We start from the raw sequence: 27,800 nt of genomic DNA, 5'->3' as shown, positions 1-27,800 counted from the left end.
AATCTATACCCCTCTATGCACCGCATCTCTCTGAGTTCTACTTCCTATACTCTCTATCAATAGCAACACCAACACATAGTCACCACCAATCTTGATCTCTTTTCTGTAATAAAATGACCTACTAACATGAACTTAAATTAGACTTTCTCTTCTGTCTCTAACTCTCCTATGATGTTTACTTAGCAAATTCATTTTATCCTTGTATACATTTTTGCATGCAAATTTTGTCATTGCAAATGTATACAACAATATAACATTGCAAATTTTTCCTGATTTATGAATGTATGATACAAGTATGTAATTTTTTCTTTTCTGAAATTTTTGCATGCTAATATCTCGTAATTTTTTGGAGCTTTTCTCCTCGGGTCTCCACTGAAAATGGGCCTTTGGCTCAGCTGGACCTACTCGGTTAACAAATGAGAAATAAATAAATAAATAATCTGCAGAAATTGGTAACAGAAAGGCTTTGTCAAACATTTCTTCTTTACTCAAATTCACTTTAATTTCCACTTCCTTAAAGTCTCTTAGTCTAAACTTAAAACAGGCTTAAAAGACATGCATCTTTAAATAAAAACCTTTACATTTTGGTCTATAAAATCTTTTCTGTAACCTCTCTCAACAAACATATTCTAAAGGAAATCTTATACTTACTTACAGCCATCATCTTTAAGTCACTTGTATTGTACTAAAGGTCATACCACTATTACTGACTCTGTGGTACTAGCAAGTAATAATTTGTTGTAATAAATACCTGTGACAAGAAATGTACTTTGGCAAATTTTTCTGGATAGCAGTCACTTTCTTCACAGATTTCAAGATGAGTACATTGTCAGCATACCAGGCTACATCTTTTATAAATGCTTTTAGGACTAGATCAGCAGAAAAACTGGTGCAAGAATGAATTCCTAGGGAACACCAAGTTTATAATTGCCAAATTCTATGGCAGGGGGTCCCAAGATTTTAAGAACGAAATTTTCTCAAATTACATTATTTTCTGTTTCATTAAATACTTAGAATAAGAGGTAAAACTTTTTTTAATCACCTTTTCTTCTTCCATAGGTCTCAGTACTTCATGTACTAGTTGTCAAGTCATCTCGCTAAACCAAAATTTGTACAGTCATTATATCATAAAAGAGTTACCAGTCTAATCCATTATCATAACACTTCTTGCCCCTTGGTCCAGAATGGAAGGTTATCCAGCTCGTCTTCCCTCTGTTTCCAGCCTCACAGCACTCTGTATACTCAAAACAGTAATTGCCTGATGCTCACAGACAAGTATGTATTATTTTGTTTGACACTACTTATTTGTGAGAGATGTAAGTGTACCTGACCAAACTAGATACCACCTCTCACGACCAATCACATCATGTGCACCTCACTCACCTCCATCACACCCCACACATATCCATATAAACTTACCCTATGCTGAGGCAGTTAAAAATCCATACCCAAACCTCAAAGGTCCATTAAGAGCATGGCCCAATGTAACAAGGCACAGCTACATCATTTGGTGCAAACATTGCATGAGGTCACCAGAATACAGTATATCTCTAATCCAGTATACTAAAGCAATCTATAAACACAAAGAAAAACACACTAGTGATTGGTTACTTCATGGCTAAGCATAATAATTCTGCACTCACAAGAATAGAAAATAGTAGGGTGATACCAAGTTGTCCTTCAGGATTCAAGATTATAAACTTTTTAAGAGCCATGAGGACTTTAAGCCTGACAAATATGATTATGACATGGTGGTGGTCCATGCTGGAGTAATCCAGAACCCCGAGGGTTATGTGGAGACTTGTCAGAGCTGTCCATCCATGTTATAGATGCAGGAAAAACCCTGGTACTGAGTGGGATGCTTCCATCACCAAGAATGAAACCAAAGTATAATAACAAAATGACTGGCATTAACTATCACTCTAGGGGCATCCAGTGTGTGTCAGCATGAGAAAAGATGCTTGACAATAGTACTTGCTTCACAAAGGATGGGTGGTTTGCCTCTCTCATTGCAAGCCTTTTGCATACTGGCAAAAGCTTTTGCTGCCTCATTATGACTTTTTTTAGGCAGGGTCAAGCTAATGAACTTCCAAACTTAACTTCCAAACCAGACCATCCACTGGTCCACATCAATGTGACTCTACTCAGTGCTAGAAGTCTAAACAACAAACTGCCAGATCTTGAGGACCTCCTGCATTTGAAGTATATCCATGTGAGTATGGTCAAGGAACCTGCATCAATAGCTCACAGAGTACGCCTCATTGCCTGGGTTTTGTGTTCACCATACCTTCAGGTCTGGTGAGAACTCTGGTTGCATACATATTTGTATGAGACGACATTATCTCCACACAGATACCTAGAGACCCAACAAGTAGGACTTGTAGAGATTTAAATTACACTGAACAGGATCAACTATGAGATCACTGAATGCTGCAGGATCATATCCATGTCCCACAAAAATCACTTTCGATTCCTAAATATTCTTGATGAACTCCCCATAAGCAGAAATGTTACTATATTGAGAGACTTTATGTATCCAAAGAAAACCTAGCAAACCTGCTCTATCTATGTAGAATATGCACAAAAATTACTGGATTATATAAATAAGAACTCCATGGACCATACTGTTAAGTAACCCACTGCAGGACAGAATATACTTGACCTGGTCCTTACAAACCTAGCATCTGTATGCATTATTCCCATAATATCCCTCTCTCTGGTCAAGTCTGTTCACAAACACCTAATTTTCTTTAACAAAATCACACAACCAAAAGATGTTAGCATCAGAAAATTAGAGGAGGTCAAACATCTAAATCTCCTGCAGCTCTACGATGAAGTCTCTGAACTTGAGTATAACTGCATTATCCAAATTGCTGAAATGGCCAAAATGTATGCATACAAATTTTACTCACGTCTGGACAAATGTATGAACTTGAAAATTTCAAATAGGTCCAAATATGTGGGGAAGTTTAAAACCAAACCAGTGTGGGGGACCACTAGCATAAATAAACTATACAACAAAAACTCCTTAACCTATAAAGTAAAACAAAAGGCTCTCATGAAATGGATGGCATTAAACAGTTAAGAATATAGAAAAGGTCATCAGAGGAACAACGATGTCACATTAATTAATACTAGCAACATTAAGCCACTGACCTTAAAAATTATAGGCCTACCAGTCTAAGGAATCTTGTATGCAAAGCTATGGAATGCATCATGACTAACCTAATTAACAATATCAAAAATCTTATCAGACTAGACCGATCCTGCAACTTGGTTTTGTCAAGGCTAGACCTTGTCTGATAAATCTAGTAAACTTATTTGAAAGGGTAACCCAAACTGGTGACTGTGGGCAAGAGGTCCACACAGTGCAGTTTAACCTCATCAAGGTATCTGACACCATGCCATATGCAAATACTATATAAATAAGGTAAATGATATCCAAATTAACGGATACATGGTTAGATGGATATCAAACTAGTTTAGGGACAGAGCTCACACAATGAGAGTCGGGTGTGCATCCTCTGAGAGGACAAAAGTAGCTACTAGGGTCCCTCAAGAATCTGTGCTAGTACTCCCTGCTATTTGGTATCTACATCTGATATTTATTAAATGATGACCTTTGGTTAAACTTTGTGGATGATCGTAAGTTGGGAGTCACTGTCAAGTTCCCCCCTTTGACACGTAGTTACACCAACAGAAGATAACACTTGTCAATAACTGTTCTGCAAAAATGGTTTCAAGCTTAACACTAAAAAGTGCAACATTATTTCATTCATTAAGGTCCCCCAGATCAAAATTGTACAATAGACAACACATCACTCCAAAATGAAAAAGTAGTGAGAGACCTGGCTACTTGGGTAGATTACTCCCTTATGTCTGACCAAGTTGTAATGGTGGCAAGGAAATCATTTTATTTTGCACAGCTCATAGCAAAAGGTATTTTCTCCATGTCAACAGAAGTCCTCACTTCCTTATATTCCACACTAATTCAGCCCAACACAGATTACAACACACCCCATTGGGATGTATTTACTAAGCATATCAAGCAAGTGAAAAAACTACAAAGGTTCTTAACTAAAAAATTAAGGGCTTAAAAAAACCTGAGCTACCAACAGAGACTCAAAGCTACAGTTCTGTATTCAGTATTGTATAAACTCAGGGGGTTATCTGTGTTTTGATAATATAACAATAAGGAGATCTAGTTGTCAAAGAACTTTTGTATCTTTTAAACTCAAACAGTCCCATTAACACTAGGGCCAGAGATCTAAATCTACTCCAGCAAATGAACAGGACATGATGGAGGGATATATTCATTATTCGGTGCCCATCTCTTTTCTGGAACAAAGTTCCTCCTCAAATTAAACATAGTGACACACTGCCACCTTTACAACGAAGCTAAATCTGAATGATTATTCATAAATTCACCCCTGTATGGCTGGCCAGTCCCTCCTTGAAAAGGGGGTAAGGCCTAAGGAGTGGGTATTGGAAAGGCATAAATGGCCTGTTGGCTCAGTTGTCTTGCAAATCCTATGATTTATAAAAGCATTTCAAATCTCTCTCCCAAACCCACGCACAACTAATATGAGGGGACGGTCAACCAAAAGAAACTCATATAAGACATAAGCAGTAAGAAGCCCTTTATCCATGTTGTTAAAAATAAAATTACTCTACTGAACCCAAATCTAAAACCACATTACACACTGGTCAAGTGACCATGCCTACTGCTATGATCTACGATATATGAATGAACAAAATGTTTAAAAGAGCTTAGCGAAAGGATAGAGTGGCAAATGGGTAAATACCCTGTTTGATAGAAGGGGAAGGGACTTTAGAGAGTTGGCAAATAGCTGTGTGTCTAAAGGGGAGGCTAGGCTATCAGATGTAGTTAAAGATGAAAATCGATTGACCTTGCAATGCAACAAATTAACATTTTTGAGGAAATCAGGATGAAACTGGGATTTTTTTTTTGTACAGACAAGTTTGCAACTTCTCCGGCAGTTGATGAAATATTCTGTGATCAAAGTCAAAAGTTGGATAATTGTTATCAGGATAAAACACTCTAATAATAGACAAGCATCAGTATAGTTAGGAGCAAAGGCAGGTCTGTGTCGAGATGTGTTCCCTATATGATAGAATTACTGAGTTACTGTGATGCAGGCTGTTTTGTGGAACCTCTTTAGCTAAATAACCAGAAAAACACTAATGGCTCTCAAAACAGTTTTGGATGATTTCTGAAAGGCACCTGCTTCTTCCTAATGAAGACAAATTAAGCTGTCTTAACAAGCATTCGATCTTGCACCGCTCTGTCAGAGATGCTGTGTGAGCAGATTGGATTGACTGGGGAGATGATTTTTTTGAGCTATGATACAGAATCGGAATTGCCTACACATAGTAAAGCCTTGCTGAGTCTAATTATGGTGGCTGCCAAAAAAGCAATTACTAAAAATGGAAATCAAAGTCTAGACCAACTTAACTAGATGTAGTAAATATAGTAACAAAGATAAAACTACTGGAATCAGGATCTTTAGAAAACGGAAGGAGCAAACTACATAGAAAAAATGTGAATTGTGGGAAAATATGCAGAGAAGGAATGAGGTTTAAGAGGCAGGATTTGAATGAGCCATATAATGCTTAACTGACAATGACTGGATAGATTATAAGTGATGTACAACGTTTGCAACTACAGTTGTTTCAATGGTGTCTGTGGTACCTAATGTTTGCAACTAAAGTGGTGTAATTTTGTTTTTCATTTATATAAATGTAAGACTGCCTATGTCATATATGATAATTTAATAAAGATGTCTGTTGGAAAAAATATTACTGAGATACAAGATGCTTATTACAAAGAGAGAAGGTGAGCATTGTTTGGTCAAATTTGTGACTCCAGCACTGGTAAATGCCTAAAGCTTATGCAACAAAAGGCAAACATATAATTTGTATAGCTAGAAAAAAAAGTATTCTACTTTGCTTCCAAGTGTTAAGGTACTGGTACTAGATGGAAACCTGTTCATAAGTCTTCCATTTAATCAAAGCCTAAACCTTTTCCCTGAGAAAGGCCTTGATTTCTGAGGTAACCTACAGATAGTTGCTTATTAAAAGTGTGAGACCAGACAATATCAGCTCCAACCCTTCAAACAAACAAATAAAACACAGTTCAAACAAAATATCATAAAATTCCAAAACCTGATATTGTGCCTTTCAAGCACTTTTTGTAGGGGAGATCAGATGGTCATAGTTATGGCACCTGGGTTTTCAACAAGCACCATCAACAGACTGTTTAATGGAGAACAGCACATTCTGAAGTGCCTCACCATGACTTAAAATCTAGTTCAGGAGAGAATGAAAGACATTTTCATTGTATAGAGAACTCCAGTAAATATTTCCAAGTGCCAAGAGCAAACCCTTTCAAATACTACCATGCTGCCCATAAAACCATTCAGGGATATGGCTTTTTAAATAACCAACATAATAAAGGACAGTGGTCAGTTAGCACATTTTGTACACTAGCTGAGCCCTTTCACTCCCTATGGATATTAGTAGGAATGGTATGTATACACACACACACACACGCATGATATGTATACACACACAATATATATATATATATATATATATATACACACACACACACTATATATATAATATATATATATACACACACACATATATATATATATATATATATACACATATATATATATATATATATATATATATATATATATATACACACACACACACACACACACACACACACAGTTGTGTGTGTCCTCCAAAGGTGAGCTGGACTACAGGGAGACAGACCCAAATATCACATATCTCCTTATGTAAGACATGCACCACCAACAATTCTTTCTTCTTGTCTGTTGTCATTCAAGAGAACAAAATTCTCTTAAATTCATCCAAACATGAAAAAGTTACTTTTAAGCCAGAACTCTGCAATAGCTAAGCTATCAGCATTTTCAGAAAGCATCTATGGTTTGAGCAAAGGCCATTTGTTATTGTTACTGTGAATTTCCAACAGGTCAGCTGAGACTTTTTTATAACCCTAGGACATATTAGGTTGGCAGCTGGGACTGTGATTCAGAAAAATGTTCCACAATCTTCTTAATTTTAAGGTATGGAAAAATAAATGGGCATCAATATTTTTTATAATAATCTTGTCAGGGAAGACGGTGTTGGACAAGAGACCAGCTCTCATCTAGTGCTACTTTTGTGAAGTCAGCATCCCTTTAGTTACTCAATCACACCAACATTCTAGAGGCAAGCTGGAACAATTAGTACACCTTTCCTTAATCAGGATGGCCCGTTTGGAAATGAAAGAATTATCCTCTCTTGTACTGAAAATAGTATAATAAGAGAGGAGGGTGACAATCATAAAAACAGCAAGTACAACAAGGCAGAAGTGTGAGAGTGTTTGTGTGTGGTAGGAGGGAATGAGAAGGCCCATACAGGATCCAACAGATTGTATACTCAGTATGATTCAGATTAAGAATAGTTCATATTATTCATCCTTCACATTTATTTATTAACTTCTTGTATTTTATTTGTTAGCCAGGATAGAGTACTGATACAACTGGGCTATTTTCTGGTGAATATAGACATATAGGATCATAGGTAGGTACTAGGCTAGTTGCACTTGTGGGCTATTTAAGCCTAGACAATTTTCCTTTTTATGATCAAATAAACCTGTCCTATTGGGTTAGAGATTAGTCTTACCCATCCCTATGGTTGATAATTATAAATTTCCCCTAATGAGAATAACTGACTCATACCATAGAGGATTTAAGGAGACCCATGAATGGATAAAGCATTTAGGAGCTGCCTCTGTTTAACAGTAGTGCAGGAGCAGTCCAGGAGTAAATTCACAGATCCAAGTTGCACTTGAATATAGACAGAGATAAATCTTGTTTAATGTGAATGGGGAGTCTATTCCAGAGCAGTGGTATCCTCTGTGAGATATACCTGGCCCTCCAAACCATTCTTTTGATGTTGCAGAAGAGGTTTAGATCCCTAGACCAAGTATTTAATTTCTGATGCCATTGGTATTGCTGCTGTGCAGCAAATCCATCAGTACTGGGTTGAAGGATGCCCTGTATGTCAGACATAGGTCACCTCTTAGCAGTCTGTTTGATACAAGGTATAGTGACAAGGCTTTTAGTTGGTCCATGTAGGACAAGTTGTTTAGGCCTTGTATCCTTTTAATAAGGTACCTCTGTGGGTGTTCTAGTTGTTGCATGTGTCTGGAGAAATACATGCCAAAGGGGACATTATATTCAATAATTGGCCTAATGAGGTCTAGTAAAGGGGAGCAATGACTTCCCTAAATCTAGACACAATTCCTTTATTTATAAGCTGTGCAATACAGAAGAGCTTTCTTAAAACAATGAACACATTTTGGCCAAAAGTTAGGTCACTGTCCACACAAGTTCTCAAATTGTGAACAATGGGGTGAACTCTTAGGGATGTATTGTCAATGTGGTAGTTCCCTTGAGTAGATGACTTACCAAAGGATACAATAATGCATTTTTGGCATTTAGTTTCAGTCCATGATTTTGGCAACAGGTATTTATTTTGGGACAACCTTCCTATAGTATGGTAAAGCCATTTGGAGATTCAGTGAATGCTCCTATCTTGCAGTCATCTGCAAACTTGGTCATATAACAGATCGACTCAAACATTAGGAAGACAGCAAATACAAAACAAGTCAGTAAAGTATTAGTATAATCAGCATCTATCTAGCTATATAGTTTTAAACTTACATATTTAAAAAAAAAAAAAAAAAAAACATACAATACTGTGAACCAGAAATCTACCTGAGATTTATTAATAACATGATTTGCTTCCAGCTGGATAGTAAACTTCACACCAAGTTCAGAAGAAAAAGATCCCATAGGGGACAAAGTACCAGATGTCAAAATTATTGATCGAACACAATCAGTCAAGTCTGAAAATGCCTGCAATTAAAAAAAAAAAAAAATCAGACAAATATTTTAGAGCAAAAACACAACAGTGCGTTATAACAAGTGATAGGAATTTAAAATAACATGACTTTTTGCTCCTTAGCAATAAGTTTGTAACTTTCAATTATTGCATTCAATCATGTATCTATAGAGGCTAACATTGAGAAAGACACAGTTCTACATATGAAGAAGTAACACCAATGAAAATGAAAACACTATCTTCTTTTTTTTCTATTTATCGACCTAGTTTGTTTTAACTGCGATTTTGCTGAAGTCTCGTACAGCTTGCTTACCACGGCAGGGTTTAGGCACCAGAAGTTTAACATAACTACTGCTGTCTTTTGTCGGATGCTTTTCCTATTCTTTGGTCGAACAAAAAAAAATTTTTCATCCGGTAAATCCTCCCCTTGAGTCCAGGTGTAGGTCTGTTGTAGCACTATCCTGTAATCATCTGCAAATCTATGAAAGAGAAAAAAATAATCAGCTCAGCCGAAAAACAATTTGTTGTAGTAACTGATCTGATGGGATCTTCTTCACTGGATCAATGATTGGGATACATTTAAGTGCTCTCAGTTTGGTCATTTTTCATAAAATTCCACACATTCAGGGGTGCACCACGAACCTTCATAAATTCAGATTGTGGTGACATCTTCCAAAGTTTTTTAAAAGTTGTTCAGTCCTCATAAGATAGAGCTGATGCACCTTTCCTAGGCAAAAAGACTGTGAAAAAAAATGCTTAGAGCTAATATGTCTTTTGAATTTATGTGCATGCACACACTTGTTGCATCATATTTCCAGGGAGATCCAGAATTTCAGTGTTAGTTTCCAATCTCTATCTTTCAAATTTTCAAACTTCAAAAGCTACACTAGATAACTGGGTAAGTATTCTCTCAAAGTTACCTAAGGGAACAAGGGACAAACTAAATGATGAGCATTTCTTGTAGCATATGAGCACCTCTTAATTTTAAATGGTAAGCCCAAACAAAATATGGAGCACAGCAGAAGCTCAGTTCACTGAGGTTACTCTAAAGCTCTAAAAATAACACTGAAGGCCACTCTCTCTCTCTGTGCATTTTCCATAAATAAGAATTTGCTTTGCAGCAATGATCCCTAAAATGAAGTGTTCTGTGCTATATACAACACAGAGGACCCTGCTTTGTGTAGCTATGCTATTTCAATTGTGAATAAACAAAGATATTAAAAAAAAGGGGCACAATCACAAGCAGTAAAACACCCGAAAAACCAAAGGAGGCATGACTCTAGAAATCAGGGCCTAAACAATAACACTTGGTGAAAGTGTGAACTCATGGTCAAATGGACAAGTCAAAAATGTCTGCAATGAAGACTTTACTGAAGCAAACACTAGAAGCAGCAATGCCCCCTTGAGGGATGGTCTCTGACAGGAGCAACTTCCAGCAACCACTTAACTTGGAGAGGGTCTGCTTAGCTACTGCAAAGTCCTCCCTCCTTGGAGCAGGGGAGACAAATAGCTGTTCCATCTTTCAGAATTTATACACTTGTTTTAAACAGAGCTGGAGCTGGTGGAGCAAGTTCAAGGTGCAAAGGGTCATGGTGGTCCAAAATGTGAAGAGCTCTTTAAGGCTACCTTTCCTTTTGTTTCTACCTCCATAGAGCAAAAAAAAGGAAGGAGAGATTGGTTTGCAGACAGTTCTAAAACAACTTTCTTAAAGAAATGTAGATTAGTCCAGAATGATGCCTGATCTCAACAAAAGACTATGTGGTGTGTGTGTGTGTGTGTGTGTGTGTGTGTGTGTGTGTGTGTGTGTGTGTGTGTGTGTGTGTGTGTGTGTGTACATGGGAAAGTATAACCAAACGATGGTAGATGCAGATAAGTACCTATACAGACAAAAGAAACCAGCAAATTAATTAACAATGACATGTAACTATGAGCCCTCTGAGCTAATTGAGAAACCCATTATCACTTATTGTAGGCTGAACTGGTAACTGGGAGGAGCAAGAGCTCACATATGTCATCACAACAGCAAAGGAAGGTGAATACCACGGATGGGAGGGCAGAATCCATCCACTCCTTAGCATCTTGGCCAGACAGGGCAGTCCAAGTAATTTCCTTATTGGACTTAGAATATGGATCCCTAAAGAACTCAGCTGTGTAAGGAAATTTACTGGATGCTTTCCCCTTATAAGTATGTGTGTACCTTCATATGAGGGGGATCTTTTGCCCACAGCAGGTGGGGTAACTTTAAACAAGAGTTTTGCAAGGCATATTTTTAAGCAGGTACTAGTAACAGATGTGGCTAAATCAGGGTTCCCAGTAAATTGACCTTCTTGGTAATGATACTCATGGGATCACTGCACTATGAGCAGATGTAATAAGGAATATGATCCCTTCGACAGAATTTCTTGGGGTATGGCACATATGCAATGTACATACAAGTGTACAAGTTGAGAAGTAAATGACAAAAAAAAAATGCCCTTTGAAACAAGATCAACATATGCAAGAATACACACTAACTGAAGAAAGAAGCTTGTGTCCTGCCAAAAAATGTACAAAAACCTGCAAGAGAAAAAACACCCATAAAGTAAAGAAAGTACAGCTGTGTAAAATCTTACCATAACTGTAGATGTCCTTCTCTTCACTTTCACAGTATTCTTTATAACAGGGAACCCTGCCAAACGTAGCCAGTATACTAAAGCCTTTTGGTTGTAAAGGCTATGCCATATGTCACACGTATGCTCCTCACTCACAGTGTAGGACATAAAGGTGACGTCCGGACATACCAACCTCAGAATTGAAAAAGCCCCAGTAGGAACAACAGTCTAAGAATAAAAATAGGTAAGAAACACATCCAGAAGGAAAAAGGACCAGGGGGAGGAGGGAAGGTAGCGAATACTGTAACAGTGAATGGAAAGGCATCTACTGTTATGACAACATTTTACACAACTGTACTATGTCCTTCCATATCACTATTACAACATTCTTTACAATAGGGAGAATGTAAAAGCTCAAGAAGCAGATTAGGAGGAGGAAGGGACAGCAGAGCCCTCTAGAAAGTCATGGAGAATGGCCCTGGCAAAGCCAGCTCTGGCCCTAGAAATCATATCCAACTTATAGTGCTTAGTAAAGGTATGCAAAGAAGCCCAGGTTGCTGCACCAAGAACAGAATTACTATCCAAACCCTTGAAAAAAAGCACCAGAAGAAGCCACAGCTCTAGTGGAATGAGCCTTAACAGAAGAAGGAAGTCTCTTCCCATGAAAAGAATAGCAGAAATAAATGGCTTTACACATCCAAGAAAAAATAGTTTGCTTAGAAACAGACAAATGTAAAGACCAAGGACAAAAAAAGTACAGTTTTGTACCTACCATAAATGTAGATGTTCGAGGATCCACATTGCTGCAGTCCTTACTATTGGGTAGTCCGCTGTCCCAGTCGGCCCGAATACCAGAGTATATGGCTGACGTCGGTCAGGGCGCATTAGACTGACGTCAGTACGTCAGGGTACTAATGCGCATGACCGACGTCATATCCTCAGTCTTTTCTTGCCCCAGATGTCAGAAGACCCTAGAAAGACAAGGCCCAAAATACCTGCACCAAAATTATGTACAATATATACAAAAATATATATATAAAAATATCAACAGATAACCTCACCTACACAACCACCCCTAAACACAGAGGGAAGGAGGGAGGGTAATTGGACTGCAGCAATGTGGATCCTCGAACATCTACATTTATGGTAGGTACAAAACTGTACTATGTTCTTCGCTCCACATTGCTGCAGTCCTTACTATTGGGTAGAATCCCAAAGCAGAGGTAAGGGAGGCTGGCAAATCATAAAGAAGTAGGAGCTGACAACATGCCCTGCAAAACAGCTGTGGCAAAACCAGCCCTAGACTTAGAGTAGATAGGAAGATGATAATGCTTAGAGAAAGTATGCACTGAACTCCAAGTAGCTGCCTCCAAAATATCTTTAGTTGCCACCCCCCTTAGAAATGCTGTTGAAGTGGCAGTAGCCCTAGTGGAATGAGGCCTAATCCCAGCTGGAATCTCCTTGCCATGATGGGAATAACAAAATGCAATGCAAAACCCAATCCACCTAGAAATAGTTTGTTTTGACACAGGCTTCCCTGTGAACTCAAAGCAAAAGAAACAAACAACTGCTGAGACTGCCTAAAATCCTTAGTCCTGCTCAAATAATAACGCAATTGCCTGTGTACATCTAAAGTGTGCAAAATCTTTTCCCCTTTATTTTGGGGGTCTGCATAAAAAGTAGGCAAATGAATAGTTTGGTTTAAAGCCACACTAGAAACCACCTTAGGCATAAAGGAAGGATTAGTACGTAATGATACCCTATCCTTATGGAAAATCAAAAAGGGCTCTACTGCCATAAGGGCCTGCAACTCAGACACCCTTCTTGCAGAAGTAATAGCCAAAAGAAAAGCAGTCTTCCATGACAAGTATTTCAATTCAGCAGTAGCCGCAGGCTCAAAAGGTTGTAGAGTAAGTTTTTCCAACACAAAATTGAGATCCCAAGCAGGAGTAGGAGCTCTACGTGGGGTCTTATATTCTTTGCCCCTCTAAGAAACTGCTTGAACAAAGGATGCGAAAACAAAGGTGGGTCACAATCATAGTGAGCTGAAATTGCTGCAGCATGAATCTTAATGGAAGAGAAGGACAAACCTTTGTCCAATAACTCAGTAAGATATTGAAGAGCCACACTCAAATTAGGCTCAGAAACCTCCAAATTCTTTGCTGTACTCCAAAATAAAAATCTCTTCCATTTTTCTGCGTACACTTTCCTTGTACTAGGTCTTCTAGCTTCCATAATCACATTTAAAACTTGTTGAGGAAGTTGAGACCTGCTGTGTTTCAACACAGAATATGCCAGGCTGTTAGATGGAGAGAGTGAAGCTTGACATTGAGCAGATGACCGTCCTTCTGAGATAACAGATGAGGAATCAAAGGTAAAGGCCATGGAGGCTTCCTTACCAGACTCCTTAGTAGTGGGTACCAGTGTTGCCGAGGCCAATCTGGAGCTATCAAAATCATCCTTGGCTTGTCTTGTCTGACTTTCAACAGCACCTTTAGAAGAAGAGGCAGAGGTGGAAAGGCATACACATGAAGATTTTTCCAACTGAAAGACAGAGCATCCACTTTCCAAGCTGTGCGATGAAACCCCTTTGTGCAAAACTTTGGCAGCTGGTGGTTTAGTGGAGAAGCGAACAGATCTATGTCTGGAGTTCCCCATGACACTGTCAATTTCTGAAATACATGAAGATCCAGTTTCCACTCGTGGGGATCCATGATTTGTCTGCTTAACACATCTGCTAAGGAGTTCTGTGCTCCTGGCAGAAACCTTGCCTGAAGAGTTAGTTGCAAGCTTAGCGCAGTCTCCCATAAAATCATTGCTTGCCTGCATAGAGGATAAGAATGTGTTCCCCTTGCTTGTTGATGTACCACATGACAGTTGTGTTGTCTGTTAGAATCAACACCTGCCCTGGAAGAAGTAACTCCTTGAAAGCCATTAATGCAAACTGGACTGCTAACATCTCCTTCATGTTGATATGTAGATGCTGTAGTCTGGCAGGCCACTTGTCTTGTATCCACTTTCCATTTAGATGAGCTCCCAAGCAATGTCCGAGGCATCTGTCGTTAAAATCTGACTCGCCTCTGGCCGGGTCACAGAGAGTCCCTTGTTTAGGTGACATTCCTGAGCCCACCACAAGAATTCTTTTGAAGGCAAGGTATTATTTGAATGACAGTGTCCAAATCCTGGCAGTGCTGTGTCCATACATTTTGAGATACCATTGTAGCTTCCTCATATGCAGTTTGGCATTGGGAAGCACCAGAATACAAGATGCCATGAACCCTAATGCTTGAAGGACTGTCCTTGCAAACAGCCCGTAGCGATGGAATAGTTGACGGAAGTAAAGTGATAGACTCTTTGTTTGTCCGGGGTTAAAAGGCCATCTGGGCTGCTGTATTCAGTCTCACACCCAGAAAGCACATGTCTTGAGAGGGTACTAGACTGGACTTTATTTCGCTCACAGAATACCCTAGGCATCTTAGCACTGCTATAACATATTCCAGATGCTGTAGAAGGTCTTCCTTTTCTTGAGCCAGAATCAGGCAGTCGCCCAAGTAAGGATAGATTTGAATTCCTTGTAGCCTGAAGTAAGCTATCACTGGAGCCAGAACCTTTGTGAATAGTCTGGACGCAGTAGATAAGCCAGAGGGCAATGCAGAGAACTGATAATGAGAATTTCCAGCTCGAAACCGCAGATACTTCCTGCAACTTAGCCTTATAGGCACATGAAGGTAAGCTTCCTTGAGATCTAAAGTTACCATCCAGTGATCTTTGCCCAGCAGAGGTAAAAGCTGTTGTAACGTCAACATCTTGAACTTGGGAATGTCCAGATAAGTGTTGAGGAGAGATAAATCCAAAATTGGTCTCCACGTGTTCCCCTTCTTTGGTACTAGGAACAGGCGAGAATAAAATCCTAGGCCCCTTTCTGATACAGGGACTGGCTGAATGGCCCCTATCTGGAGTAACTGAGAAATTTGCTTGTGAGCCTCTGTTCTTTGTGGAGGAGGAACGCCTGGCATGCCTTTGAAAGGGGCAATGTATGGAAATAAAACCTGTAACCGTGGTGAATGATATCCAACACCCATCTGTCTTGAGTAATTAAATCCCAATTTTCTTTGAAAAGAGACAGTCTTCCTCCCAAAGGAGCTGCCAGACGAGAATCTACTGGCAGCTGAAAAGGCAGGTCATTGGGTCTGTTTACGAAAGGACTGACCCCTGCCCTCACCAGAAGTCTGAGCAGGAGAACTCCTGTTCTAGGCCTAAAAGAACCTTGAGCCCTGCCCCTACCACGGCTAGACCTACCCCTAGACTGGGAATCATAAGCAGGATATGTCCACCCCTTAGCAGGCCAATTTCTACTAAACTTCGGAGGCTGCACCTGCAAAAAATCTTTAACAGTTTGCATAGACTTAGCTTTGTCCTCCATTTTCTTCAAAACTGCTTCCACAGGCGAACCAAACAACACATCAGACTGTAAAGGAGCATCCAAAATCCTTGTCTTAACATGCTCAGCTAAATTCTGATCCCTCAACCAGGCATGCCTGCGAAGAACAGAACTAGTGGCAGCCACCCTCGAGGAGGCCTGTACAGCATCGAAACCACATTGCAAAGAATGCTTACCCACTTGTTCAGACACATGAACCAAATCCAGCAACTCTTTACACTCAATACCTTCCGCCAAAGCATCCACCTTAGATTTCAATTGTGAAAGGAGATAATTTTGATATTTTAGCATGTGAAACTGACAATTCAACGCCTCATGGCTAGAGTGGAAGAAGTATACACTTTCTTTCCCCACCTATCCAAAGCCCTTGCCTCTTTATCAGTGGGAACCGGATTTTTAACCACAGAGGCCTTAACACCTTTAGGCCCCTGAGAAACAGTTTCTGGGTCTGCCCTAGGACTCTTAAACAAATACTTATGAGCTTCGGGCACCCTATAGTACCTATCAGGTTTAACAGGAGCAGGAGGCAAAGAATCAGGGTTCAGGGAAGCCTCTGCAAAAACATCTTCCACCACATTCAACACAGGAGGTATAGCTAAGGGCCTATGCTGGGGTAAAAACAAGAATTCCCTAAGCCTTTTCCTGGAATCAGAGTAATCCTGGCCTTCCCATTTAAAGTGCTCCCTCATGGAATGCAGAGTCTCTGAAAATGAGAAATCCTCAGGAGGAGAAGCTGTAGGAGTGGAATCATCCACATCAGAATCAGAATAAGGAGGATACTCCTGCAAATCTTCCGCAGAAGACTCCGAAGCCTCTGAATACTGTTCAAAACTATCAAACTCCTGATCCACCCTAGGCCTCTTATCAGGAGGGGGCATAGAACCTCTAATCATAGTAATCAAATCTTCTGCCATTTTAAGCATATGTTTCTTAGGTACAGAACCCGAAATGCTAGGAGAAGCCCCCCCTGAAGCTGAACATGGCCTACCTCTCAAAGAAGTTTTGGCAACAGAAGGAGAGGCTCTAACTACCTTGGGAAGAGAGGGAAGAACAGTTACCTGAGAAGCCCCCTCAGCCAGGCCTACCTCCTGAGAAGGCACATCCTGTAACAGTAAAGTTTCTGCCTGAGACTCCATAGAAACTCCTGGCAAAACCTCCGGCTCCACTGAGCCTTCTAAAGAACCGACGTCCGGGACTGCCGGTTCATCAACCCTGGGCTTCGCTGTTTTGTCCTTGCGCTTCTTGGACGAAGCGGGCGTCGGAGCATCCGACGGCATTTTATAATTGCAACGCTTCCCAAACACTAACCTGGCACAGTCTAACCTCCTCTTAATAGTGCGTTTGTTAAAACTAGCACAAGAGCGGCATCCAACAACGTCGTGCTCAGGCCCTAAACAAGGTATACACAAGGTATGGTAATCCCTATGAGGTATCTGTTTCCCACAAGAAATACAGTTATTTACTTTTTCTGACATCCGGTTAAATACTGAGGCAAGAAAAAACCAAAATGTTCCCCAACGGGGTACTTAGCCAACTCTGATTCGGTCTGAAACTCCGGTTTCGGAAATATCTCAGAACGCCAACCTGCACTCGCAAAACTGCTTCTGCATCGGACCATGCGGCAAAAAAGACTGAGGATATGACGTCGGTCATGCGCATTAGTACCCTGACGTACTGACGTCAGTCTAATGCGCCCTGACCGACGTCAGCCATATACTCTGGTATTCGGGCCGACTGGGACAGCGGACTACCCAATAGTAAGGACTGCAGCAATGTGGAACGAAGAACATCATGGATGCAAATGCTTTGATTTACAAAAAGCTTTAGGTTTATCCAAATAATATCTGAACTGTCTATGCAAATCCAAGTTGTGCAAAGCACTAGCAGACTGTGGAGAAGAGAAAAACGTGGGCAATGAATAGACTGATTAAGAGACAACTCAGTAACAACCTTGGGCATAAAAGGAGGAAAAAGCCATAAGGGCTTGAAGCTCAGGCATCCGTCTGACAGAAGTAATGGCCAAAAGAACACTCCCAAGAATAATGCTGTAAGGAAGCTGAAGCAGCAGGCTCAAAAGGAGTCTGAGTCAATTTTTCTAAAACACAATTAAGTTCCCAGGATTGAGGGGCAGGCTTCCTGGGGCCTAATGCGATGGATGTCTTTAGGAAATTCTTTGGCCTCAAATCTAGAGGTTAAATGGGGAATCAAAGGCATACAAGCAGAGATAGCTGAAAGGTGGGCCTTAACAGAAAAATATGCCAACCCAGCATTGAACAATTCACACAAATAAGTCAGAACTAAAGGAACATCAACAGTAAGTGGGTCTAGGTTACTAGAAGGATACCAAACAGAAAACCTCTTCCATTTAGATAAGTAAGATTTTTCTCGGAGTGGGGTTCCTGGCCTCCTGCAGGACCTGAAGCACGTCCTCAGAAAAAGGCGTCAGTTGAAGAGTGGACAGGTGGAGATAGGATGAGATATCCCTTGATCTGAAAGTGGTATAAACAAGCAGAAGAACGAGTGTTCTGACCAATGATCGAAGATGGAGTTCGGACCATTAGCAAAAAAGTTCTGGGGATGGTATGTCAGGATGTCACCTTTATACCCTATGCCATTAGCAGGAAGCATACGTGTGACACATAGCATACCCTTTACAACCAAAAGGCTTTGGTATACTGGCTGGATGTCAGGCTGCCCTTGGCAGGGATCCCTATCATAAAGAATACTGCAACAGTGATATGAAATGACATTATCTGATTAAAAAGATTACAAATACCGATTGTTGCTTTAGGTGGTCACCTCTATGAAAGTTAAGAAAAGTGAATGAAATAATGTCATGAGTAATGTATGTCAACTTACTGCTGTCATTCTCTGCTAGAGCTGAAAATGTTGGGTTTCTTACCGGTTTTATGGGTTTCTCAGCACTGAGAGCTCATAGGTGCATGACACTGTTAACCATTACTTTGCTGGTTTCTCTTTTCTGCAGTTACCTTACAAGTATCTACCATTAATTGGGTATACTTACCACCCCAATCTCTATAATGGCCAATGTAATGTATTTCAAATGCATCTTTTCTGTCATTCACAAACAGCAAAACACCATACTGAACAGCAGACAGAATGCTAAATTTATACAGACAATAAAAGGAAGTCAGAACTGAATTCCAGACCATGAAGCTGTACAGCAGATATCTTTCCATTGAGCCACTGTGTAAAGCAGTACATACATGCTCAAGTTCTTCAACACAATAATTAACAGTCACAACTTCTCAGCATCCTAGTAATGTGACTTTCTTATTATCATCATAGATAGTCCCAGTGGAAACAAACAATATGATCTATTGTGGCTTTCTCTAGTGCTTAGTGTCTGTAGGCTATTGTTTTTAGCTGAAGCCTTTCTTTAACTTGGCTAGATTGTGTTAATTGTCTGCTGGCTAGTGAGGGCTGGTTCTTTTGTGTTTTTGTAAAAAAAAAAAAATAAAAAAAAGTTGTTGTTCTGGTATTTAAGCCCTAACTTTGATAGGGTTTCTGTCTATACACACTGAGCAGAGTGGATGAGAGTTGTTGACCATAACTGTTAGCTGAGATATACAAGTATCTTGTTTTTCTCTCTCGATTATTTATACAAATTATTGTTTCTAACAATTAATAAATAGCACTTTTATTGCCTGCATTTTAGTCTTTGAGTGTATTTTATTGCTATTAACTAATCTGCACAAGTAACTGATTTGTTTGCAGTTAAAAGCATTCTGTATCTTTACAAATCTTTATCTGTTTAAAAACTTTCATTTGTGGCTTTCTCTAGTGCTTACCGTCTTGTAAGCTATTGTTTTTGATACTTGGTGGCTTTGCAGTTGCCCGCCCCTACTGTAAATCTGATCTGTGACACTCCTCCCAGTCTATTGTCATTAGCTCATTCTACCTAATACAGACAGAACATTGGATAAGGCCTTCTGTTTCTCATTTTTCCCTTCAAAAAAAAAAAAAAAAAAAAAAAAAATTTTTGCCTGAATTTCCTTGTGTTCTGACTGTGCTTCTCAAAAATTTTGGAAATATAGAGTATATTTCAGAGCATTTATTATAACTGTAATTGCCTTAATATTGCTACAACTCAAGTGCTCTAGGTTGCACTGCATCTGAAGTGTTTGTGTGTTTTAGCTGCTTTTCTGTATATATATATATATATATATATATATATATATATATATATATATATATATATAGACTTCTCTGTTTCTTTAACTAAATAAACTCTGCAAAGTTGTTTTATTGCATTCCTGCCTGTATTTCTGAGTTTTTTGCACTTTTAAAGTTTGTTTTTGCTTAGTTTAACTGGTAGGCTACACACTCAAGTGCGCTAGCCGAATTAAAGTATTTACTGTGTTTCTGTACCAAAAAAAAAAAAAAAAAGAAAAGAAAAAAACAAAACAATATCCTTGTTTCCCATCTTTACTGAACTAGAATAGTCCAGTCTTCAGGTATTGCTGATCTCTGGGCTGTGTTATAGTTCATGTGTTGCCCATATCCTTATTTGGATAGGAGGAAGCTTATTTGTTCACCAGTGAGAGTGGGGAGCACTGAGCAGCCTATCTGTCCCTTGAGGAATGGTTCCAGCCCAGTGACTTGTAGCTTATTGGCCGTTTTGGGCCATTTTCTATCTCTTTCTAACCCCCTCCTTTAAAGCCAGCTTTAGCACGCTTTTGCACTTGCAATTTAAAGTTTGTCCTGTTTGTTGCATTTACCTGTTGGGGCTACACACTCAAGTGCGCTAGCCTGTGTTACATATTTATTGCATTTTCCTGCTGTTTGTTGCAAAAAAGAAAAAAGAAAAAAAAATGATCCTTGTTTCCCGTCTTTCCTGACCTAGAGTAGTCCAAATACAGGCTTTGCTGTATTCTGGACTTTTGGAAAGTTCCTGTGTTGCCCATTTCCTTTCTTGGATAAAGGGAGGCTTCTTTGTTCACCAGTGGCAGTGGGGAGCTTACAGCAGCCTATCTATCCCTGGAGGAGTGTTCCCAGCACAAGAATCTGGTAGTCTATTGGCCGTTTTGGGCCAATTTCTAGCTCTTTCAAGTCCCCTGTATAAAACCCACTTTGGCGCGATTTTGAGCATAGCACAGCATCGGGCAGCTCCGCTTAATTGGGTTTAAACCATTCTCGGCTCCACAAAGTCTGCTCTTCACTTTTTCTCTTAGAACTGATCTAGTTCTCATAATAAACACCCTATTCCTACTCTAAAGCCTGGCACTTGCTCACTAAAGCAATTGTATAAGTCAGCACTAAAAAATTAAAAGCACTACACCCTCACAAACTCCCCTTGAGTACCTTGTTCCCCATTGGCCCTTTTTTCAATTATAAAGGAATTCCCAATACTATTCTAGCATGTCCAAAGGTCAGTTGTCAATCTCCTCTCCGGTCCAGCTGGTGAATCTGGGAATCTTGAGGCAATGTTACAACTGCCGCATGTACAAAGACAACCCTCTCCTCCTCCCAACAAATTCCAACACATGTGAGAGATGCAACCATATAGCCAAACTGGAGGCTAAGCTCTCTCAACTCAGTACTGGCGTAACCAGTCAGGAGGAGAAGGAAACCACACTTACTACAATTCCAGTCTCACATAGACCTACTACGACAGCAAACCAAACACATAAACACACAAAAACATACTCGGAGGCTCTAAATAAAAATCTGCCTAAGCAGCAGAGACCTCCAAAGCAGACACCCAAGCAACCACTACCCCAAAACAAAACAAGTGCAACACATAGCTCACAAAGCCAGTGTGCCGAACAGTCACAGCCCTTAAGGCTAAACAACACATCTGATACACTTGTAATAGGTGACTATCGTCAGGCACACTGACGTCCCGCTCACCAGGCTGAACAAGGAGAAGGTCACGGTGAGCTGCCTGTCGGGTGCTAGGATCCGCCACATAACACAAGCACTCAGGTCACTCCAAGGCAAGTACAAATATGACTCAGTCATTGTCCATGCTGGTGTGAATGACCTGAGACATACCTCGGTGGACTACATGAAGAGAGACATAGAGGAGCTCTCTGAGCATGTAGCCCAGGCCTGTATGACCCTGACCTTGAGTAGAATCTTACCCTCACCAAGAATGATGCCACAATATGAAGACAAAATGATCAATTTCAACAACTGGCTTAAGTATTGGTGTCATTCAAAGGGGATCCAATGCCTGTCAGCCTGGGATGACATGCTCGACAAGCCACGATACTTCGCTAGGGACGGCTTGCACCTGTCACCCCTGGGCTTTCGGATATTGGCAAAGGCTCTTGCCACCCCCATAGTGCCTTTTTTAGGCAAGGCTCAAAAGACAAACCTACCTCCATAGGTATCACAAGGGATAAGAAACTAAGAGTAATGCTACTCAACGCCAGAAGTCTAAACCTCAAGATGCACGCACTCAAAACTCTCCTTAGCATAGAGAACATCAATGCCTGTGCAGTTACAGAAACCTGGTTCAAGGCTCCCGAGAGCACCCCAGCACTACCAGGTTATACCTCATACCATGCTTTTCGGCCCCAAAACTTGAACCGAACCACAAAAGGAGGGGGAGTATCACTATTCGTCAAAGATACCCACACCTCCACGTTGGTGGCACAGCACGAAGCATCAGAGACTATCCATGTGCAACTAACAGTGGGTAAAACTGCCTTCCAGTTTATAGCCTGCTACAGACCACCCTCCCAAACCCAGGAACCCCACTCGGCCTTCCTGAGAACACTGGAAAATATGAAGGTCTCTCCAAACACCATTATATTGGGCGACTTCAACTACCCAAACATAGACTGGGAGCATTACTCTAGCTCCAACACCCTAGCCCAAAGGTTCCTAGAATTTATAAACTCAAATGCTATGGAACAACTTGTTACCACTCCCACAAGAGGGGAAAACATACTGGACCTGATCATCACCAACATGGGGGCTCCATGCTCCAGACCAGAAGTGTATCCTTCACTGGTAAGATCAGACCATAAACTAATCTCACTGGATATTCACATCCCGGCCCCATCCTCTGCCCAGAAAACCACAGTGAAAAACTAAAGCAAATTTCACACTCCTCAAAACCAAGGTGGAATCCTTCAAAGCCCCCGGGCCTGTGGAAAATACAGCCCAGACCGCAGAATACTTTATAAATGCATTCTATGAACACCTTCAGGAATGCATGGATCATGCAATCCCAATTAAACCAAGACCCAATCCTCCAAAGGCAGGCACCCTGTCTGTTGGACCCCAGCCATAAACAAATTATACAATAGAAGGAGGAAGCTACTACATGACAGAGCAGAATCCCAAAAAGGGAAGGCATCTCTGATCAGTATTAGCAAAAAACTACGGGCACTCATAAAATTGTCTAAGACCAGCTTCGAGAGAAAAATTGCACAGGACACTAAGGATAATCACAAGGCTTTCTTTAGTTATGTTAGGAACCTGGGTGGGAATTCCCAGATATGCTCAGAATTAGTCCAAAGTGACAAAAAAATACACCGAACCCACAGACATTGCCAACATCCTAGCTGACAGGTTCAGCGCAAACTCCCCCCACCCACCCACCAAAAGGGCAAATATCTATCCCAGCAGAGTGCTGCCCCCCTGACATCTCAGATGCTCAGGTAAGAGCCGCCTTCGCCAAAGCAAAAAACACAGCATCAATGGGACCAGACAGTGTCCCGAGCTGCGTCCTACTCCAAGAAGAGCTAAACCCAAACATAAAACTACTGTTCAATCTCAGCCTTACTACAGGATATGTACCCAAAGAGTGGCGTACAGCAACAGTGGTCCCTCTCCACAAAGGTGGTGCCTCAACGGATCCTGGAAACTATCGCCCCATAAGCCTGACTAGCTTGGTCTGCAAAGCTATGGAAAGGATCATCATGGACCTCATAAATAAAGATATTGGGGACCTACAGACACTGGATCCTACCCAGTTCGGCTTTGTTAAGGGCAGATTCTGCTTCTTAAATCTGGTCGATTTCTTTGAAACAGTCACCAAGGCCATTAACGAGGGGAAGGTGGTCCACACAGCCTACCTGGACCTCGCAAAAGCCTTCGATACAATACCCCACTCGGGCATTATAGATAAGCTCACCAGCTTAAATATAAACCCCTATGTCACTAGATGGGTTGCAAACTGGCTCAAGGACAGAACCCACATGGTTAGAATTGCTGGAGCCATGTCAGACTCCAAACTAGTTACAAGTGGCGTCCCACAAGGCTCAGTCCTGGGACCTCTCTTGTTCGGTATATATTTCTCGGAGGTAGAGGCCAACACGGAAGGACTGTGGCTGACCAAGTTCGCAGATGACTGCAAACTAGGTGCCATAATCGACTCTCCAGCTGACACAAGCATCCTACAAAAGGGCCACATAGAAACAGACAACTGGTGCCAGAGCCATGGCCTCAAGCTAAACGCCAAAAAGTGTATAGTCATCCCCTTTGGCAAAAACAAAGTGCCCACAAATTACCACATAGGTGGTAATCCATTAAGTACGAAGAAGTAATTAGGGACCTGGGGATCCAAGTTGATAGCAATCTCTCATTTGAAAACCACGTGGCCAAAGTGGTTAGAAAAACATTTTATATAGCCCACCTAATCATGAAGGGATTCACATCTAGATCAGGGGAGGTCATCATGCCTCTTTACTCATCCCTCATCAGGCCCATAATTGAGTACAGTGCCCCTTTTGGGATGTACCTTATCAGACACTTGCAGCAACTGGAAAGACCCCAAAAGTACCTCACCAAGAGGATCAAAGGGCTCAAACAGATGTCATATGCTGCCCGGTTAAAGAAACTCCAGCTCTACTCAGTGGCATACCACCTGCTCAGAGGCTATCTGTGCCTGACGTATAAAGCCATGTTCAACCTGGAATTAATGGACATGCTGCACCTCAGAAAATCCAAATCCCATCGAGCTATGCGCTCGAGAGACTTGAACCTCAGCACTGAAATAAATAGGACATGCTGGAGGGAGAGATTCATAACCCAGAGGCTCCCTTCACTCTGGAATAAAATCCCAGTCCAGGTTAGGCAGAGTCCCTCATTGACTCTCTTCAAGAGGAATCTTGATGAGTGGATGGGAGATCATAGGTTTACCCTGGGTATCACTTCTGTGTCACTGTTAGACAGAGGCACAGTATACTAACCTCGAAAAAGGGCATAGCAAAATTAATTTAAAATGGGTGGCGAAAGCCAAACACACTCTGGCTAGGCTTATAAATGCCCTTGGGCAGATAGCCTAGTATGAACCTATGAACCTATGGCAGAATTTGTAGAAGAGCAGCTAAGCGGTTGCTTGTTCTAACTCCACAAAACAGAAAAAGGTTCCTTATGGATAAGGAGCTGAAGTTCTGTAATCCTGTGGGCAGAGAAAATAACCTTGAATGAAAACGTTACTTACAAAATATGAATTTCAATAACACTGAACCAGCAGACTTCAATGGGTAACATATAAGACTATCAGTTGTGAAGTTCAAGTCCCAGAGAAGAGGCAGGGGTTCTTTAAGGGTGGATCAGGATGCAAAACGTCTTAAAGGAACTGCTTTACCAGCTAGTGCTTGTCCACTGTCTTGGCTTTCCACATGGTTACAATGGTCAGAACACGCTTAAATATTAATTGACTAACTAGGAAGCAAACCATGTAAGGTGCACAAAAAAGGTCACAAACAATAACCATTTGATATTCTGAGACTCAATAGTGCAAGGTCCAGAAGAGTGAGATTGAATGACAAAACCTACAGACTTAACATATATTAAGCTCAAGAAGGCCATTTCTAGGAATATTCCCTTTTCTCTGAGGGATAACAATCTTGGAGTTGATATATGTAATTTGGGCATGTGTGGGAGCTTGCCTTTAACACTGGGGGCACAGAGGGCTTGCCCCTGCAAAAAATAAAAACAACTTTAAAGCAGTACAATGCTGTTTGACATTCACTGTTCTGTATCTTTGGACTTTTTTTTCATAATTCAATGGCTCACACTTTTGAATCTTGGAATGAAAAAAGGAAGTCATCAAAAGCACATACATACTGACCAACTGGAGTAGCGAAAGACATATCTATGCCAATACAAATAACTTCTCTCTATCAGCAGACTATGCCTACCAGGTTGAAGGCTTCCTAGCAGTTTTGATGCATTCAAATCTCCAGCCAGAAGGTTTAGGTCATTTAATGATTCTAGATCAGTTGTTAGGTCGATCCCAACAAGGAGGTTATCCTTGGCTTCTAATGGGAAGCCTTCCTGCATCTCCAGGCAACTTCACTTATACTGTGAATTTTCCTGTATATCCAAAGACTTAAGCCACTCTCTTCTCAGCCAGCAAAGGGCAATGGGGATAAACCCTAGTTTTTCTTTTTTCTGGGCTCTATTTTCACTTTTTTATGAACTATTTAAAGAGACTCAGAATCAGAAGGAACAGTGGAAAGGCATACAGGGGATCTCCCCTGCAATGGGGGAAGGACATATCCACTGCAAGCTTTCCTCCTGTCCTGCTGTATGGAGAAGAGGTAGAGAACTGCATTCAACTTGATAGCAAAAAAGTACATCTCTGGGGTGATCCACTTTCAGAAGATGACTAGACAGTACACTCAAATCCTCAGCTCCAGGACAGTAATGCAGGACTAGATCAGACTGCCTTCTAAAACATTCCCTTTCGGGAGACAAATGAAGTACCTACTCAGATGGAACGTTATGGTGAGTACATAACTTCTTTATCTGAAGTAGTTACTTCATTTGCTCTGCAATCTGTGGGACAGAGTCCCCAGCTACTTATAAGAACCTGAGTGGTCCTTACAGAAGGATATTCCGAAGCACCGCGGAGCCAAAAGAAGCCCTGCTTCTCAAAATCACATCTAATTTATAATGAGAAATGAATGTATGAGAAGAGGACCAAGTAGCCGCTGAACATATGTCGTCCACTGGAACCCTACACCAGAAGGCTGTTGAAGTGGCTACAGATCTTGTACTATGAGCACAGATATTAACCGGGGCTGGTTTGCCAGACGATATATACCCCTGAATAATACACTGACGAATCCAATTTGCCACAGTAACTTTGGAAATGGCTTTACCCATGGCTGATTTTGCATACGAGACAAATAACTGGTCCGACTTGTGAAATTCTCTAGTCCTATGCAAGTAGAAACGCAGCTGTCTGTGTACATCCAATTTGTGTAATGTGTATTCTCCCTTGTTCTGAAAAGTGGGAAAAAACACTGGTAAATTTATTGATTGGTTTATATTTGCTTCTGAAGCAACCTTAGGTAAGAAAGACGGGTTAGTCCTGAGGGACACTCTATCTTTGTGAAAGATAAGGTAAGGAGGCTTCATACACAAGGCTTGCAACTCTGAAACCCTTTTGGCCGAAGTAATGGCCACTAAGAAGACTGTTTTCCATGACAAGAACTTCAACGGAATTGAGGCCGCAGGTTCGAAAGGTGGACTTGTTAAGGCTTGCAAGATTAGAGTGAGGTCCCATGGGGGAACCACAGACTTTATTGGTGGATTTAAAAGAAAGATGCCTCGTAAGAAGGTTTTGCACAACTTTGTAAAAGCTAAGGAACCTATGCCATCACCCACATGAAAATGGGAGATGGCCGCTAATTGTACCTTAACCGTAGAAGCGCTTGCTCCCTGGTGAAAGATTAATGAGAGGAAGTCTAGGATGGTTGGGATAGGGACAGTAAATGGGTCCAAGCCCTTATCTTCGGCCCAAATGGAAAAACGTTTCCACTTACTGTTGTAAAGTTTTCTGGTAGATGGCTTATGAGCCGCAACCAGAATGGCCTTAACGGGGATGA

At 40.8% G+C, this 27,800-nt stretch overlaps 1 protein-coding gene across 3 annotated transcripts in view; it reads right to left on the bottom strand.

Moving 5' to 3' along the window:
- BRIP1 (BRCA1 interacting helicase 1) overlaps positions 1 to 27,800 on the bottom strand; it is a 2,367,390-nt gene that overhangs the window by 1,150,078 nt on the left and 1,189,512 nt on the right. For all 3 annotated transcript variants that reach the window (XM_044054537.1, XM_044054539.1, XM_044054538.1), the window contains 2 exons: positions 9,260 to 9,425; positions 8,820 to 8,960 (listed from right to left, as the gene is read on the bottom strand). In XM_044054537.1, coding sequence (XP_043910472.1) covers positions 8,820 to 8,960; positions 9,260 to 9,425 — 307 coding nt within the window. The remainder of the gene's footprint in view (positions 1 to 8,819; positions 8,961 to 9,259; positions 9,426 to 27,800) is intronic.

Source organism: Protopterus annectens, chromosome 13.part0, assembly GCF_019279795.1.
Source record: "Protopterus annectens isolate FY-2018-M chromosome 13.part0, PAN1.0, whole genome shotgun sequence".
Classification (NCBI taxonomy): Eukaryota; Metazoa; Chordata; order Ceratodontiformes; family Protopteridae; genus Protopterus; species Protopterus annectens.
This window is presented reverse-complemented; position numbering and strand designations above follow the sequence as displayed.